The sequence below is a fragment of the Parasteatoda tepidariorum genome, chromosome 8 (assembly GCF_043381705.1).
Source record: "Parasteatoda tepidariorum isolate YZ-2023 chromosome 8, CAS_Ptep_4.0, whole genome shotgun sequence".
Classification (NCBI taxonomy): Eukaryota; Metazoa; Arthropoda; class Arachnida; order Araneae; family Theridiidae; genus Parasteatoda; species Parasteatoda tepidariorum.
This window is the reverse complement of record NC_092211.1, coordinates 23,287,046-23,303,590: the sequence shown is the minus strand read 5'-3', so window position 1 is coordinate 23,303,590 and position 16,545 is coordinate 23,287,046. Positions and strand designations below refer to the sequence as shown.

The window sequence follows — 16,545 nt, the reverse complement described above, 5'->3', positions numbered from 1 at the left end:
TGATGCAAAAACATATAATGCATTTATAATTTTATTTATTTATTTCTGTACTAATAAAATTATTTTTTTAAATATTTATTCATTTAATGAATATTTAGTTTACTGATATACCCATCTATTAATTCTTCGCGTCTCTAGCTACTTCATTAAGAAGATACTGATCCCTTAGTGAAGATAAAAACTTATAGTAACATAGTCTGAAATACAAAAGCATACAATCCAATAATAGTATTGGTAATAAATGTAATTACAATAAACTAATAAAGTAAACAAGTAACCAAAATCTAAAAATTATATTGCATTAATTTATTTTTAAAAAAATTAAGGAAATAAAAAAACAAAATCAGTCTGTCATCATAGTTAAAATATTTGTAAAATGATTTTCGATTTTAAAAGATAGACTGGAATGCTTTAGCTATACGTCGTCTAAGAATCTAAAACAAATGTTAACAAACCTAAACTATATATTTAAAAACGATTTTAATAATTATTTCTAAATTATTTTCTTGGTAACTTATTTGAATTCGTTTTTAAAACTAGTAAAACTAGTTGTTTAGTTTTGTTTTGTTCTTTTATTTTTAATTTTTCGAGCGAATATTTACATTTACAATCAAACTCATAATAGACCACGTTTGTATTCATATAGTACCGTAAATTCCAAAGTAATTACGAAGCACCTATTCACAAAACATCAACTACTTTTGTTGTCTTTACATGACTCTATATACTCCAAAGGAATAAACTTGAGAAGTTAGTAAAAATAAATTAATGACGCATTTAAGTAACTAGATCATAAAAAGTACCCCAAAAGATTACTCTCATTTCTTAATGATTCTCCGAAGAATATATTTCCGCATAAAAATATACATTTAAGAAAATGATACTAAAGAGGAACATCGCTGAATGAAATCGATAGCTAATATCAAGAAATGGTGTTTGAAAACATTTGTTTTAAAAAGCAATTTTCCTTTGAGGGAAATAATTCAAAATCTGAATCCATGGGATGATGTTAATTGAAGAGTAAAATGCTTAATTTCATAAAAGTTTCAATTTTAAATTCCAGCTTGTGAGAGGTGTAAGATATTTAACTTTTGACAAAACTGTTGAGGTACAGTGCGAAAAAAAAGCTATTACTTTAATAACTTTAGAGTTCTGTGAAACTGAGTTCTTGTGTAATTTTTCCGAGGTAGGCGATATACGCAAAAACGTAAATTAATATTAATGTGGGAAATTTTTGACCCGCCTCTTGCATAATCTACTGAAAATTTTCTAATTATCCCTCTTATTTTGAAGGTTAAGAAACCATATTAAGGATCAGAAATAAAATTGAGGATTAGAAACTAAATGTTTGTTCAAAGAAAATACGTTTTCCTTCCTGACTTTAATTTCCTTCCGTAATTTAAAATACCATCCACAAAAATTACTTTAAGTATTTCAGATTCAGCCTCAGAGACATAAATAGTATGTTCTAATTTATAAAAATGAGATAATTTCAGCAGAAGCATTTAAAGGTGTTTGATCTTTACAGGCACGCATTGCATGCGCTTCGTATCATATGTACACTGTTAAAAATTTCATGTGAAAATTGGTTAAATAAAATTTTTTTTAAATTTTTATTTTACCACATTCAAGCAAAGCAGTCAAATAACCATAAAAAAGAAGGTATTCAAACTGTTAACTCTGTTAACTGTGAGAAAAACCGTTTATAAACTGTTTTCACTTTATGCAGCTAAGCAACCAGAATTTAATCGCAATAACTCTAAGCAAACAACAATTGTAGTAAACTCTCAAATATTAGTACGCCTTCCACCAACTAGGCCCACTTAATGAAGCTTTCAGTTGGGCACATATTATAGCCAAGAGGCTAATCTGTCAATGTATCATGACCGGCTGAACGGGGGTTCAGGTCCCATCGTTGACACCACTGTATTTCCCCCGTTTCCTTCAACACATGAGGAGTTCCTAGCGTCCTGAACTTCCCGATTTGTAACCCTGAACAATTTGTAGACGGAACTCTCTTCCATGCATAGATGGCAGCACAATAAAGCTGCTGAACTATCTCCAATATCCAGTTAAATATCTTTTTTTATAGTTTTGAAACCATTCTAGTTGTAAATGGTTAAGAAACCGTATACTTTGCATACGTTTATGCTGCTGGTTATTTCAGCATAATTTTAGAATACAATATCTAATAGTTTTTAGTTTAAGCAGTTAATTTTTGTTAAAACTTGCCTTACAATGAAAAAAATTTTGAACAGCCTGAACAAGCGATACAATGGACAATTTGACTTAAAAACAGTGTTAACATTAATAGCCAATATCGGAAAAAATGTCATGGCTATGAGATTCTTCAAAGTAACTCCGTTCTGTAGATTGTTCACTCAAAAATGTATACTACTTGTCTGTGTTATACATTTCTTACCATTATTTGAAATTTATAGGTTATTATTTTGTTGATTTTAAAATTAATTTGTTTTCTGAATTTTTCAGTGTTTTTTTTTAAATTTTTGTAATTGTTTTTGATTTATGGATATTTTATACCGAAATATATTTATATTTGCTGCGATATATCTATAAAAATTTTAAACTCTAATTTAAATCATATTCTCTTTGTAACTCTACTATTAAATTTGCTTAGTTTAAAAATTGTGTTTTTTTCAACCAAATATGGAAATCAATGATTGTAAGAGTTTTAATAAGGTTTGTGAGATTTTTTAAAGAGTAAAACAAGTTTCATAAAATAGTCATTAGTTATCAGTTAACTATGTCCCTTTAATTTTTAATCTGCTCTTAAATTTTACATATTTCGTTAACAAACGCGTTACCAAGAGTTTTTCCTTTTATAATAATTAAGCCTTATTATATCATTTACATAAAGTCAAGAGTAATTCTCACTTACTAAATTTTTCAAATAAATATCCAAACTAATTATATTTCTATGTATTTCATTTTTTTTTTCAAAAAGAAAGCGAAAGAAATGCTTTTAAAGGAAATATATAGAATTTATATATATTTAGTTTTTTTTCTCTCCTTTTATCAGATTCTATGATTCAGGTAGGATTCAGTATTCCCTTTTAAAGTAAATAGACTTTTCAATCCTGACTTATTTATCACTTTCAACCTTTACAAGGTTCTTTTTATTTTATTATTTATCCTCTCAGTCAGAGTTCTGAGGAAGAAAGTTTCCTGTCGCCCTCTCACAAATACCGCATTTCTTTATAATTTACTTCTCTTGCTGCATTTTATTTCGAAACGTAATTATTTTTTCTTCAATATTTGGAAACCAAGTTGTTTTGGGGGCAGAAATTATTGCCTTTGAACTTTCTTTTTTTTCCCTTTTCTTTCTTTCTTTATTTTTTGAATTGTAATAAGTCATGAAAAGTGTAGTGGCTTTTTTATGAAATATTTATGGAAATAAAATAAAGTTTTGTTTTCAATTTGAAATTATCTTTACCTTAAAAATAAAAATTATACGGGATAATCTTGTCGTGGAACTATTCCAAAAGTGCTATAACACTTATGAAATGAGGTTACAAAACTTTAAATTATGTATTTTTAGAAGAAGAAAAAAATTCTTAACATTTGGATCAATAAATGTGCTTTCATTTTGTTCACAAATACATTATCATAAGTTGAGATGGTATATTATAATGTAATGTAACATAAAGTAATATAATATAATATAATATAATATAATATAATATAATGTAATGTAATGTAATGTAATGTAATGTAATATAATATAATATAATATAATATAATATAATATATACTAATTTTCATATTTTAAATTTTCCTTAAAGACGAATAGATATTCTGGAGAATACCGGCATTTCATGCACTGACTAAAATTAATTTGCGTGATGGTGACNGTTATGTTATGTTATGTTATGTTATGTTATGTTATGTTATGTTATGTTATGTTATGTTATGTTATGTTATGTTATGTTATGTTATGTTATGTTATGTTATATTATGTTATATTATATTATATTATATTATATTATATTATATTACATTACATTGTATTATTATATGAAGTATTTATATTAAATTTCCTTAGAAGTTGGGATTATATTAACCCAAAATTTATATACAAGTTCATAGGAATAGGTTCTATATGAATTCACTTAAAATTTTTTGTAATAACAGTTTGTTATAGTTGAACTATACATTAATAAAATCTGTCACTATAATGAATGAAATAAACTGATTTAAAGTTTCTGCAACTCCACGAACCTTCTTTAATTCATCATTTCTAAAGTGTCAGAAGGGACAAATTTTGGATTATTTTTTGTTCTCTTCTTGAATTTTTTTGATCCTCAGCATTGAAAATACACCGCTTTTTGTTCGCGCTCCTGTTTCGATTGTTTGACCGCTAACTTTGATCTCATTGCCGATCTAAACATACTTTTCAATATCGATACAAATTAAAACTTCCTGCATCACTCAGATAAAAACGGATCTAATTCATAATCTTAAAGTTCAAGGAAATCTGCAAAGAAAAATTTTACTCTACAGGAAAAGTAGTTGTACTGCAAATGACTTATTTCCATGCTTTGCTAAGGATTCTACTGTAACATCCAACAAATTGATGCTAGTTTAAAGACGCATTTTCAAAGGTAGAAAATGCTTTAAATTCTTTATTGTTTTCTGGTCTACGGGTTGAACAAAGGATGTCATATCGGATAGAGAATAGAGGAATTTTATGTTTAAATTTTCACTATTTTTTATCTGCAGTGTAATTTTCAATAAACAATCATAGTTTTTAAGTATTTAAAATTTTCTTATCGAGCATTTACAGCCATCCTTTAAAAATAATATTTTTAAAACTTTGCTTTTTTGTTTGGTTCAAATACACTGTTACAATTTTCATTCTAAAATTACGATAAAATGACCGTCAGCAGTCTTTATAGTCAGTTAGCCGTTAAGTTAAAGGAAAAGAAAATTTTTTACTTTTACAGTTTTAAAACCGTTTACAATTAGTATGGTTATAAAACCATGAATAAAAAACTAGGTGATCTTTTAACTTATTTGCAACAAGCATGGTTTCAAAATCATAAAGAAGAAATTTAACTCGACAAGGTAAGCCCTCAGATTATAATATGTACCCATGTGTCAGGAACTAAGTGTCTTCATTAAGAGGGTCTGGTTGGTGCGCTAAAATTCTGGTTGTTTATGAGTACTGGGTGAAAGAAGTTAATAACTCTCACAGTAAACAATTTGAATACCATTTTATTTATTCTCACTGTTTTGTTTTTGAATATGGTGAAATAATAATTAAAAAATTGTGATTTAAATTTTTTTCTAAAAATTTCTAACAATGCAATTTTAAAACGTTTTTTTTTTTTTTTTTTTTTTTTTTTTTTTTNTCCAATAGTAAATATTTTTTTTTTTTTTTTTTGCAGAATTAAAGCCTTTTCGCCTCTGAAATTCTAAAATTGCTATTAAACATTTTAGGGTCTAAATTTCTAAAATTATTCCATATCAAAATAAAAGATAAACTATTCTTAAACATTATTTAATAATAACTAAATGCTTTTATTACGTCGAAAAAGAGAAGTTGCTTTCATAATAGTTTTTAAATAAAAACGTCTCACATAAACCTTAGACCCAGAATTTTTATTAGACATATTTTTCACACTTTTTTCCGATTTGTTTATTAACTTAGATCAAAATTAGTAAAAAATATTATATTTAACATTTTAATAATTTATGGGTATTAAACAAAGATTGAAACACCCGTGTCTTTTTATGCGTCAAAAAAAATCTTCCAAATACGGCTTGCAGTACAATAATTTTTCAAATTTGCACTTATTTGCAATTTTTTCTCTAACAGTTATACATAATAGGATTTTTTTTTAATTTACACAATCAATTATTGATAAATTTTTGAATATAAGTGAAAAAAGAATTTCAAACTTCTTTTTGTTGAATTTCATATTTTAGTACAGATATAATGCCATGAATTTAAGAAATATTTTTAGTAACTGCCGGCCAGGTGGCCGAGCGGTTAGCGTTCCCGACTGCGAAGCCATAGGCTGGATGTTTCTCTCTCTCTTTGTGCTGTCCTCTGTTGTGTGTGTGTGTATGATGTGTGAATGTGGCCCACCCTATAAACGGGTTTGTGGCACTGTGGCGTGGGCAATGTTGCTCGCCTCCGTGACTTTGGTTCACAGGTGCCCACTGGCTAACGCGAAATGAGCAACAATTCTGGCATAGTATAGGCAAGGATTCAAATTCAGTGCCTGCCATTGGAAAAAGAAAAAAAAAATATTTTTAGTAACTATTAGATTGGTTTTATTATATAATTTAAAAGAATCTAAATGCCTTTTAGCTGGTAATTATAACGTCAAAAAAAATATACATGAAAAAATCAACTGTGTTCCATCTGCGTCAAAGGGTTAACTATAATAAACGTTTTTATAATTTTTTTTCTCTTTTGTATTTTCACCATTCAAAAAATTGGGAATAACGTCTAAATTATATTTTTATCTTACACATTAATATGATTTCAAAAATGAACTCAATATTTCTCTTTGGGTGTAAAAGTATTAAATATACTTCAAGTAATGCCTAAGTAAAAATATTATAATGAAGTCATTAATTCTACAGAAGAATAAACTTCAATTTTGAAGTGCATAATAAACTGTTTCGCAACCTATCGGAATATGCAAAATAAGGGATGTTGTAATATAATAGACTTTTATTGAACTCGAGGATAAAATATAATGAGCAGCTAAGGAACTTAATTTAAAATATTTTTCAAACATGCATGCATGGAAATATTTTCAGTTAAATGTGTTTTGTGATAAGAAGATTCTTGCTTCAGAGGTTGTTAAGATAATTAGATGTAGGGTTTTATATTTAATACTTGAGGTGTTTTCTGATATAAAATCCAGGTAGCAATGTAATTACTTTCATTTTCTAATACTAAAATTAAAAATCATTAAATGGGAGAAAATTCTCATTTGACAGGTTTTTTTTTTCCGCACAGTAAAAGTATGAGCAGGAAAATTCTACTGTGTTTTTAGTTTGCTTCCAAAGTCACTTGCCTATACCAGCAATCTTGGCTGGTAAAACCAAGTGATTCAAAAGCAGAGGGTACAAAGCATTTCAGTGGCGCAATACAACTTCTGGAGAATGCAACTTCCGCCACGTACACGTCACATCCCTTTTATAGGCAGTCATACATATATTTATCCCTCCACAGATCGTAATTTTGACCTGGAGCAGAGAACGATCAATCTCCAATTCAATACTCCCAGAGACATTTATTCGTTATGGGAACTTGGAGGATTTTATGACCCGACAGATTTCACGTGCAGCAGTCATCAGTTACTACACAGAAAGTGTTCGGCCAATGGCGATCGAACTCACAATCACCTGTACACCTACTTCACCTACCAACCAGACTATCCCGGCCTGGTTCTACTATTTTTGTCTTGATATACTTTATTTAGATTTTAATTTACACTTACACAATTCATCAACTATTTTTCTATTTTTTTTATTTCTAATGACCTGCACAATTGGTCTTGTCGGTGAGTAGACTTAGTGCGTTCTCCAGAGGTGGTATCCACTCTTTCAGGACCCACTAATATGGGTGAGATACCGTTGGTCATGTTAATTTGGACGTCTAGTTTCTGCCACAATAGATGGCAGCACCGAGACTTTATTTGGATGCTAAAGTGCACTAGGAATTTTAATTTTGCCGGTAATGCTAAGAGCCAATAAGGAGAGCCATACGACATGGCCGCTGAGGATTTTCTGCATTCCGAAAATCCGGTGTCTGGGCTGGGGATCGAACCCGCAGACTTGGCTCAGAAGTGTAATTAAAACCCTTTTGATTCAAAAATTATGTGAAACTTTTCAAATCGGAATTTTTATCTGTTATTTCAATGCATTATATGTAGACATTTATTTTCATATCAATTTATTTCAAAATTCGCTTTAAAATGCAAAAAAAAAGTTTGATTGAAGATTCTGAAAATAATTACTATTACAATATCTATGTAGAAAATAAATGCAATAGTGATTATCTGCGAAGTCGGAGGACAATTTATAGAGCAAGACGAATAACAAAAATCGCCGATGCTAAAACTAAAAATATATAAGTGTTCAGATTTAGATCCTGTTTTTTTTTCTACGGTTTACAAACTTTTATTTTTCAGTTTGTAAACAACATCATTCACCGACATCATGTGCTTCGGGAGCAATATCAAAAACATGAAATTCCGTTGTTGAAATCCATTGTTTCAGATTAAATTTTCTTTATATCTTTTGAATGGCTTCACCAATTGGTGCGGTGTTTATGTTATTGGTTGCGAGTATTTTTTCGATCATTTTTTTTATATTACCCACCCTCTACCGTGAGTTATCGACATGTAATTGAAAAGAAAACGTGTTTTCCTATTTTTTAAGCTTGGGCTGTTATAGAAACATCATTTTTGTGAAATATTTGAAAAATAAGAGCAGATGAAATCTCTTTAAAAAAAGAGTCTTGAAGTTAACTAAACTTACAGTGTTAAAGTTAATGCTGAAGTAAAAAAAGCATGCTGGAAATAAATCTACTTCTCGAAAATAGGTGGTAGTCAATACGTTTAAAAAATAGTTGCACATTAAACAATAGTAGTTGTGCACATTAAACAATATAAATCAATAAAGTTAAACCAATATTAATTACAAGCAGTTTGTAAATTTTAGAAAATAAATAAATAAACAAATAAAAAAAAAAATTTTAAAATAAAGTTAAAACTGTTCTAACAATTAATAAAAAAATCACCAATTATCTTATTCAAACAAAAAATTAACTGCTGTTACAGCTTAAATTTATTTATTAATTACCATATTTACGTGAGTAAATCATCATCCATTGCAAATAAACTGACATATTTTGATGTGTTTACATTCAAAATAAAACTATTTAGCATTCACTATAAAAATATCTATCATCTAATTAAATAAAATAAGAGGAAATTAGATGATTTTAAAAAAATAAATGCTAAATTCATTTGAATTGATAAATTGTAAGAATTATCACATTAAAAAAGTAAATCAGTAATATTAAATCAATGTCAATAACAAGTAAATTGCCATTTTTTATACATATATTTTTTTTAACCAGCGTTAACGTCTAACTCTCAGCGGAAAAATTCTTGGAGTCCTGCTAAAAAATGATAAAATAAAAAATCTATTAAATTTTATGACTAATTAAATTTATCAATTAAATTTAATTATTGAAATCAATTAAATTTTGTGGTTAATTAAATTTCTCAATTAAATTTTATGGTTAATTAAATTTATCAATTAAATTTAATTATTGAAATAAATTAAATTTAGTTATTTAAAATGTAAAAAATTAAATCTACAATTACTTGTGCTATCTGAATTTATAATTACATAATCTCCTGTTTTTTTACAATACACGATTCTAAATCTTAAAATTATTATTGAAAAAGGCTAGTACTTCAGAAAATAGTTCATAGATAAAAGTTTATTTATATAAGTGTTCAATTACACTATAAAAAAGGAAAAGAAATCTGCGATCGCGTTGAAATCTATGAGAATTTACAATGTGCGGATTATACAAGTCGATAATTAGAATTCTCTTATAGATATCTATTAAATCGAAGTAACTACTTTAATGAAATGAATGAAAGCTGTTTAATTGCTTTTCATTGAATATGACAATTGAAAATTATTCTAACTAGCTAAGGGTTCCTTTGAGACTGAAAAGGAATTCAATTTCTTCTATTTCAACTAACAGGGAACTTTATGAAATGAATTTATTTATTTATTCAGTGCAACAGTAATATCTTTTGTTTCCTTTTTCTAGCATATTTTGTTTCATTTTATTCATTGAAATGTTTTCTACTTAAATATCAAATTTTTGGTTTTAAAATTAATAATTTTTATAGCTTCAGAAAACTTTAAAAAAAATCAAGCGTGTAAAGATTTAAAATAAATACCATAGATAATTTCTTGATTAAAGACTTCATTCGCTTCAAAAGTATACAAATTAGCAATAACAGTGGTCATATTTCAAGCACTTAAAACTATGTGCCCATTTTCAAAGCATGCAAAATCTGAAAGAGAAGAAACAAGAGGGATTAGAAATATAAAGCATTAAGCAGTCAATGAAAAATTAAAAAATAAAAATGATAAACAAAACTAGGCAATCCACAGCAGTCGAGGGAGGAAAAAAAGATCTCAGAAACCACAGTGGCCGAGGGAGGCAAATCAGGGTGAAACAATTTTCCATCAAGATGAGCTGATGTGACTGATATAGAAACAATTATAGCATTATCAAAATTCAATTCATACCACATATTCCAACAATGTGCTGCAATTTATGATTTCTTGAATTATTAATAGCTAGCATATTTAACGTGTCCCTTAAGTCTAAATTTTAAAGCATGTCTAGTTTGTCCTAAGTAGCAAGGATCACATTGGCAAGGAATGTATAAATACCTTAGTGATTATTAATGAACCAACAATTAATAATTAAATATCAGCTTAAAATTTTTTTTAATAAGAAATGTAACTGCTAAGTCTCCCGAAGTCAATTTTCATTATTTAATATGCATATTTTCCACTTTTAACGTAATCTTCAGGTTAGATTTGGGCAGTCAAATGTAAATATTACATTTCGCATCAAAATGAATAAAGTAGATAAATAAAGTAGTAAATGAGAATAAAAAATAACTTTTTCATTCTGTAAAACTTTTAAGCTGTAAAACTAAAATTTGTTTCACACTTATGTTTTAAAGAATTTAAAGTTTTCATTTTAACCACAAAATATTGAAATTTTATCTTCCTTTCGGGGGCTTTAAATATTTTTCAATATGGCTAAAAAAATTGGAAAAAATGAGACCACAGAAACTTTTATTTACTGGCATTAAACTTTGAATTATGAGAATGAAACTTCCGTGACATAACCAAACATACACAAATTGAACTAAACTATATAACCCTATTCTCATAAAACTCTTAACCGATAATGTCATTTCACTTTTATTTCCTCAAACCCAGAGAATTATAATCCTACCAGTTCCCATCGAATTCAGAAACTTCTCTACAAGAAGATTTGTTCCAAACCTCGTTTCCCACCTGTCTCTTTCAATTCCATGTGGAAGTGCATGCGCAGTTGTTTCGAATAACGCCACCGAACTATTCCTTTCTGTATTGAACGGAGTGAGAATTTCGAAGTTGCATCAGTTGATCTAGAGTCTGTTGCGCGAATCGGATGATTTGTTTGCATTTTCCAGAAAAATGATTGCCCCACGTTTTCTGTCATATGCTGCTTACGGCTTATAATCTAAGACGGTCATTAAATATGGATTACAGCTTTTAATTTTTCTGATCAGTGCACCGATTTTTTAGAAAGAAAATTGAATCTGATGGTGATTGAAATATAATGGAATAGGAATGGTAAATTGCTCTCACGAGATTCTGCATGAGACGTTTATGTTTCAAGCACAACAGAAAATCATATGAAAACTTTATTAATCATCCAAAGCTCCTGGCATATACATCGCACAAATGATAGCGAAATTAACAAAAGTTGACAATTCAGAAATTATATATTATGTTTATAGAAAACATAATTATGTTGACGAAAGGCGTTAAAATATTTATAAACATACTATAAAATTTGCAGTTTATTAATTATACAGTAAAGCAGATATTTACTTCTTTTAAATAAAATAATAGAATAATTACATTTATCAATTTTATTAAAGTTATTAAAACACCACATCAAGATACATCAAAATTTATGCATATATCCTAATGAATATTTTTTCTCTATCATATCAAATAATTGTATTAAAAAGAATAAAACAATGAACGTAAAAAAAATGGTTAAAACATAATAGATAATGGAATGTTTCTTCAAATGGAGAGTATTCAACAAGTGTAATAGCAAGACAAGATCAATAGCAATTAAAAATAACTACATTTTTCGTTCGATATAACTGCCAAAATATAAAAAGAGTGAAAAAAATTTAAGGAGGAGATTATATCAAAGACAATGAAATGATCAAGACCATAAACTATAATTTTCCGAAGCTTTATCGCAAAATTTGTTGCTATTGAATGTGGTTGGAGAATCTTTAAGAGTCTAATGAACAGGTGGAACTTCTAATGATTTTTGATTGATAAAATCATGACACTGAATTGGAATACTCTGATTCGGATTTATTTTCTTATTGTTGTTGGTAAGTAATTTACCAGTCGCTTTTCTTTTAAATTTAGTACCGTCATTCGGGGATACTTTGTGCAGGATTTCGCAGTTTTTGAACTTTGACATGTACAAAAACTATGTTAATTTATCGATATTATATTCATAACTGGACTCAGACGAGTGAATTTGATCAATATTGGCATTATTTGTATGTAATATTTACAAATAATAAGTCAAAACATACCTTGCACAAAGTAGCCCCCAAGTGGGGCTACTTTGTGCAGCGATAGGAATTCAGTTTAATAATCATGTTTTTAGTAAAATATTGATATAAAATTGTTAAAAAAGTTAATTGTTGACATTTTTAATAACAAAAACATCAAGATATGTAAAGATATTAGTTTGAAAATAATTTTCAGCGTTAAAAAACCATTTTTTATAAAGAATTTTTTCTTAAAAAGAATGTTTATTTCAAAACATTTGAGTTTAAACAAAAGGAAACCATATACATTTTTGAACATTGAAATGGATGAAATTTCAAAAATAATAATTATTACATATTCATTAACATTTATAATATTGATAAATTTGAACATAACATGCTTGAATGAACATGACAGAACTTGCTCTTCAGTTTCTGTCAAAATCACCTGATGTCCTATAAAATATATTTTTATGTGTTAAATCGTTTGATTAATTCATTAGAAAAATCTTTGTAGAAGAAAAATAATAGTTTACCAGCACGTTTCACGTGTTTCTTGTGAATTTTATTAGAGATAGTATTTCTGTGGATTTTGTACTTCCGAGAAGCTTCTGCAATCGACATACCACCAGCAACTGCTTGCAAACATTGTTGCAGCTTTTCTAAAGTGTAATCACGGTAGTTTCTCGTTCCAGGTATTTTTTTATAACGTCTGACCATTTTTCTGTCGAAAAAAAAAACGAATGAAACTTTGCACAAAGTAGTCCCAAAGTGCATTTTTTTTTTCATTTCCCGTTTATTTGTTATTAATTTTCAAATTTTTTTAACGCTAACATGATCCAATTGTTTATTAATATAAAAAAAAAATTTGCACTTACGACAATTGTTTTATCAACGTCTTTGCATTTCACAGCTAAAGTTTCCACGCACAATTTTCGACATCCGCCGTCCTCGGAAAGTTGTTGACATTGGATGAACGAAACACACTCTGAGATTGTTTTAAAATTCGGAAAAATGTTTGTAGTAATAGAAGAGACTTCTATCTTGAAATTCCACACATTTTTAGCGTGAAATAAACACAATACTGAATAGCAGCACTTGAAAAATGCCAAATTCGAATATGCACAAAGTAGCCCCCGCTGCACAAAGTAGCTCATGACGGTACTCATTTTTTACCCAACCACTTAAATTTTAAAAAATGCTGTGATAACTTAGATTTAAAGGATTGTGAACATGAAAAAAGACGCTTATTGCATTGCAAGATGAAATAACAATGATAATTTTCTGTCAGTAATAAATAAATGATTATTTAGTTGTTCGCTTTAGCTTAGGGAAATGAATCTAAATGTTGTTATTTTAAATTTTTATTCACTTTTCATTATTTCTCATTCAGTTTAATTTGTCAATAATAGCTGCCATTTTTTGTTTCATAAAAGCGTGCTGTGTTATCCATGCAAAAAAGCGGGATTTTGAAATTAAATATTTTTTTATGTCTTTCAGACAAGACATTTAATAAATGGCATATAACATTCATGCAATTTTACAAGACATTGAATAAAATTTAATAAATAGGGGAATGCAATTCCGATCCCCGAATGCAAGTGAAATCCCGCACCAATGCACGCAACACTTGTCCCGTACCATATAGGACATCAATCTTACAAGATCAAAATATAAAAATGTAAAACATACTTCTCGCTTAAATTGCTAAATGCCTCAATAAGCCTATTCTGCTGAATGGAAATAAGTTTATAACTGCATTTTGAAAAAAAAATAAGTGCACCTTTGCATAATTTCTGCAATATTTGACTCAAAGAATATATTTTTCATCTATTTTTACCAGAACATGTAGCAAATGATTTTTAATTTTAACTAAGCAATAAGATTAATTTAATAACATAATGAATGGAATCATCTGGCTATGGAACATTTTAGAACATTTTCATTATACAAAACACTAGCATTTGCAAAAGACTGTCATAAAATTGAGTTTTCAATCTGATCTTAACTCTTTCAAAATTCTTATACGCTTTGCGCGTCACTAGCCATGCAAAATCATTTTCGACATGAACCATTGGTTTCTTTTTAGATTAGTTGTGCTTGCACACTTTGCATTCACCATCCATTTGAAATTAATGTCCTCTTAGTGCATTGTTGAATTCATATAAAGTGTTGTAGTTGAGTGAGGCCACATTTAAAAATGAAACTGTTTTTTTTTTTTGCAGAGATGTATTTTGGTTTCATTTTGGCTTTTGCATTTGATTTTTTCTGGTTGGTTTGGTCTTTTTGGTCTGCATTTTGGTTTTCGCAGAAATTTTTTTACTTGCGAGAAGTTTGGAAATTTACCAAGAAGTTCAAGTATGATAGCATTTCTGAGCTTTTAAAAAGGTTCACAAATGCCGATCATTGATTCTGTCTGCATAGCGTCAGTAAATCAATGAGAAGAAACCACATGCGACCGTTTGGTTATCATTATTTTAAAATTGCTTGCACGCGTATATTACCGACAGTAAAAATCGAGCAAATACCTTGTATCAAACTAATAACTGCAGTGCAGCCTCAGCTCATTTTTTTTAATAAACGAAGGGAAGGCCTGGTTGGTAGGGCACTGGGCCCATGTCCAAGAGGACATGGGTTCGATACCCGTCGGTCGAGGACTCCCAGTGTAGTAAATGGTGACTGATGTACGTTAAATTTGTCGAGTCACAAAGCCCTCCATGTTCCCATAAGGTTTTTCTCAGCACAGTTTAGAGCAAAGAGTGATTCGTAAATTTCTGTTACATCCTTGTCAATCATTACTGATAATTCTTTGATTATAAAATCAGTTCCTTATAATAAGTAACTTTTTCTGACTGAGAACTATCAATCTAGTGGAAGCTTTTTACGGCAATTTAATACTATATCTCTACTACTTCATGTCATTGGTCAAAACAGTCTCAGTTTGTCTTTTTTTCCAACGAGATCTCCCAGTAGCATTTGTCCTCCAATGTGTTACTCTTATGTCATTTTTAACGTTAATATGTCACCTCACTTTGAGAAACCAACTAAGATCACGTCTAATTAGTAATACATTTAAAATCAGTAAGTGTAAAACATTAATCTACACAGTAATTCTCTAAGGCAGCGAAACCTGGGCATTAAGTAAGCATATCCAAGCAGACTTCTTATTTTTTGAAAGAACCAGTGTGGAGAAAGTTGTAAGTAAAATATTGACACTCTGGCGCAGAAGGATACCCGTGTTTTAAACTGACACATAATAATGTATTATTTAGAACAATTAAAGGACTTAAAAAGAATTCTTTTCCTCTCGACGTAAAGAGGAACTGAGGACAATGCTTCCGAAAGTTAGTAATTCTTAGAGAAAGTTTACACTCCTGAGACAATTGCAATATTTGCTTGTTTTTAGTATTTTGCGTTGCTTATTATCATTGCAAATTAAAAATTTTTTGAAAGAAAAAATTTACGAAGTATTTTTTGTTGTCGTTCACATTGCTGTCCGTTTTGTCGAAGATTCTGTTTAATCAGAAAATTTATAATTCATCATAGATGACAGACATAAAAGTTATCAAACCTAACTTTAAGAGATATATTAGGCACTTTTTAGTTCAGAGGAAAATATCAGCATAAGGCGACAAAGGGCTTTCAAATTTTTTTTTTGAAATTATAAAGGGATTTGCTTGAAATTTTCAGGATACATTTATATTGCTAAAAACAGCTTTTATACAAAATTTCAAAAAAATATTTCGAAATTTAAGAAATTAAAAAATTTAAATTTTTCAATTTTTTATGCTTTTTTATATTACTCCTCGCGTCTGAAATTTTGTCAAAATGACAAAATTCTTTTAAAATATTACATATTAGATAATATTGAAAAAATTGTTGGAAGTAATTTTTTTATTTTTTATTATAGAAACAAATAACATTAAAAAAACATTAAAAAACCTACATTTTTAGGAAATAATCATGATACCTCTATAAAATATCATGTATAAAAAAAATACTATCCACTTAATTCAAAAAACTTTTCCAACAAAATGTTAATAATATTCATAAATATATAGCATTAAATTCTCAGGTCAATAGAATGAAAATTCATTACGCTGGAACAGTTTGAAATTTGTAAATTTGTCAAAAAAGACATTTTGAGAAAAATGAC

General features: G+C 28.4%; 1 protein-coding gene across 2 annotated transcripts in view; it reads left to right on the top strand.

Annotated features, from left to right (window-relative positions):
- The window catches only part of LOC107438034 (cell adhesion molecule Dscam1), a 104,240-nt gene that overhangs the window by 3,129 nt on the left and 84,566 nt on the right, over window positions 1-16,545 (top strand). Inside the window, exon 1 of one of the 2 annotated variants that reach the window (XM_016050192.3) lies at window positions 11,219-12,221. The exons of the other annotated variant lie outside the window; for it this stretch is intronic. Within the exon in view, the coding sequence (XP_015905678.1) occupies window positions 12,170-12,221 (52 nt within the window). The 5' untranslated portion in view covers window positions 11,219-12,169. Of the gene's footprint in view, window positions 1-11,218; window positions 12,222-16,545 lie in introns of those variants that run through there. 2 annotated transcript variants of the gene reach the window in all.